Source organism: Triticum aestivum, chromosome 2A (assembly GCF_018294505.1).
Source record: "Triticum aestivum cultivar Chinese Spring chromosome 2A, IWGSC CS RefSeq v2.1, whole genome shotgun sequence".
In the NCBI taxonomy this organism is placed as follows: Eukaryota; Viridiplantae; Streptophyta; class Magnoliopsida; order Poales; family Poaceae; genus Triticum; species Triticum aestivum.
Window position 1 is genome coordinate 130,049,066 of NC_057797.1, and position 3,068 is coordinate 130,052,133.

The 3,068-nt window shown below is 55.9% G+C and overlaps 1 protein-coding gene across 1 annotated transcript; it reads right to left on the minus strand.

Moving 5' to 3' along the window:
* Positions 1–368: 368 nt before the first annotated feature.
* On the minus strand, positions 369–2,315 carry LOC123184997 (protein STRICTOSIDINE SYNTHASE-LIKE 4). The gene is made up of 6 exons (XM_044597017.1): positions 2,039–2,315; positions 1,714–1,932; positions 1,426–1,493; positions 1,125–1,361; positions 884–1,016; positions 369–773 (listed from the first exon to the last, which is right to left on the minus strand). The coding sequence occupies exons 1-6, from the start codon at positions 2,177–2,179 to the stop codon at positions 474–476; spliced, it is 1,098 nt and encodes a 365-aa protein (XP_044452952.1). The 5' UTR covers positions 2,180–2,315; the 3' UTR covers positions 369–473.
* Positions 2,316–3,068: the final 753 nt, after the last annotated feature.

Below are 3,068 nucleotides of genomic sequence, written 5' to 3' on the forward strand. Positions count from 1 at the left end.
CTGTCAAAGTGAAAACAAAATGCATGAGTGCTTCATAAGTACTTGTGTGTCAGCAAGAGATGGTCACGCATGCATGTGTCCTTCATCTGACATATAGTGGGTCCTAGTGCAGAAAATACATTGCATGCAAATCTAGAGAAATGAGTGAAATGCATCTTCCGTATATGAGTGCTTGATGTGGTGTCATGTGCTGATTGGCTAGGTTGTCGGTACATCCCGGCAGCGGTAAAAAAAGCTTTGCGTGGAGAGGGCGGGGTACAAAATATACATGCGATGTCCTACCTCCTTCAGTCCTCGCGCCCCTGTAAGCATCATCTCCAAGTCGCTCCTCTCCGCACAGAGCTGTACGATGCCTAATTTGTCAGCAAGGAAGACGTAAATTGCCAGTTGGGTTAGTGCCGCTTATCTTTATTATTCCATTGGAAATGGATGATTACACCATAACAGGCAACACTAACAGTACGAGTACATGTCTAGGATGAAACTGCCGCCTGCACCCGTGGCACCTTCGCCAGAGACAGCTTGCCCAGGAAGTTGGTGGAAAGGCTTCCCAAGAAGAGGTGCCCATCGAACTCCGTCACGGAAGTGATGAAGTGGATCACCTTCCCTTGGGAGTCGTCGAGCACACGGATGATCTCACCGTCCTCCGACACCTGAGCCACCATCGCTCCCTTCGCCGTCGCCTTGATGGGTTCGTGAAGCGCCGGGATCGACGCGACGACTCTCTTGGCCAAGGTCCAGCGGGTGATCAGGTCCATCCATGGTGACCTCAGCTGCATTTTGAGTTGACCACCAAAAATCATGAGATGATGTCTGCTGTTTCACGGCGATATATCCTACTAGCTGGTGAGGCGAGGGCCGGCTTGATGGCAGCAAGTGTGACCTGGAGAAGGGCGATCCAGAAGGAGCCGTCCGGTGCTAGATGGATGTTGTCCGGAGACCCCGGAAGGTTGTCGACGAAGGTCTCCTTCTGGCCGGCCTTGTCGCCTTTCAGCCACAGCCTCGTGCATCTGAACCTGCGCCTCACAGAATTATATGGTCACTTGATGATGGAGCTGCTGCAGCAGCAAGCCTGAGACTGCAGAGTGAGTAGAGTGAAGTGCAGGGCGTGCCCAGGTGCTCACCCCGCTGTCTCGCAGACGACGAGGAAGGACTCGTCCCGCGACAGGGCGACGCCGTTGGCGAAGGCGAGGTTGTCGAGCGCCACGGACGCCTTGCCGGTGCCGGGGTCGTACCTGAGAAGCCGGCCGGTGGGGCGGGCCTCGAGGTAATCGAGGAACCACTCGCCGAAGCCGAACCTGGTGCTCCCGTCGCTGAAGTAGACCGTGCCGTCGGACGCCTCGATCACCGCGTCGGCAAACCTGACGATTGAACGAAATTCAGTTTGCGCCGTCAGTTACCGAAGACGCCAACGTGTTATGTCACCTGATCGTGGAGCCTTCGACCGTAGATGCAAGAATTGTCACGCGACCCTCCTCGACTTTCAGTAATCCCTGCCAAAAAACACACACCAACAGTGAAATTGTAGGCAGTGTGTCAAACAACGCGACAGAATAGAGAGTGCCGTTACTGCGAGTGCGAGAGTAGTTTACATGCACCCGCACGCACATCCATCCACGTGTGGTAGCAACCAGCAACAGGCCACAAGCACCCAAAAAGTGCGGCGCATGCAACAGCCGACCGGCCGGGCGCGCGCCGGGGGAGGTGACGTACCTTGTGAGCGTCGCAGACGAGCAAGCTGCCGTCGGCGGAGGGCGCGATCCCGAGCAGGTCAGTGCCGCCGACGAACCGCCAGTGCTCCCACGACCCGTTGGGCTGCATCCTCTCCAGCCACCCGTCCCTCGTCGCCGTGTACAGCGTCCCGCCCGCCGCCGCGTCGATGTACACGTCCTCCGGCCCGCTCAGCCGCCCTTCCCCGAGCTTCTCCAGCCCCTGCATACCAACCCCCCCCCCCCCCCCCCCCCCCCCCCCCTCAGACCTCAGTACGCGGCGTGACATGGTAAGAACCGATCGGCCAAGGCGCTGAAAAATAACTGACCTGGAGGAGGTTATTGGGAGGGTGCCGCGCGGGCGACGGCGGCGACGGGAGCGGCTGGATGGGGCAGTGGAGCGCGACGTGGACCGCCAGCGACACCATCACGGCCACCGCCGCCGTGCCCAAGAGACCGCCCGGCGCCATGAGGGTCGACGATGAACCCAACGTCGATCGAAAACGATGGAGCGACTGTACAGAGCTCCAAGTGACCGCGAAGGGGTGGCGAGTGACACACTGACACTGGCTGGAGCACGGTGCTTGGGTTCAAGTAAGCTTGTCGTGTGCCGATCGAGCTCCGGGTTTATACCTATCTTGGCCTTCGGGACGTACGTGAGGTGACCGGATCAGTTTCAGCTGGCGTCGCAGGCGACGAAGGTGTGACCCGAGCGGCGCCGCGTCTGGTTTGGCATCCGTCACGTCACCAGCTCGCTCTGGACCACAGAGACAGCACCGAAGCACCGATCGAGCGGTGAGCTAGGCCTAGGCGCGTACGTGAGAATCTCTGCCGGTACCGTAGCGTGGGATGCGCGATTTACAGGACAGCACTGGCTGCGTTGCTGCCTGGCTCTCTATTCAGAGTTGTTGCTATCTGCCATGGCGTGCGTGGCCTAGCCTTGTCGCGACTAAAACGTGAACGGCGAACTTCTATCTGAAACGAGAAAAGGGTACAGCAGATCGACTGAGGAGTTGTCTCCTTTTTTGTGATCTTTATCCGTGGTATCACTGTCCACCAATTTATGTGGTACTAGATGATGCCCCACACGTTGTTGCGGAAATGTTTGCAATATTTCAGTGAGATTTTGATTATATGGAACATGAATTCTTGAAACAATAGTTTCTGAAAGTATATAAGAATTAAATGTAAATAGCATAATAAAATGGAATTTTACATGCATGCATGTTGTAGTGGATTTTTAATATGCATAGTTGCATGTTGAGGTGAGTCTTTTTTTATGCATGTTGAATGATGAGGTGGCATGCTTGCATGCTGAAAGAAATACCTTAGTGGGGGCTAGCTATTTAGATATAGAAG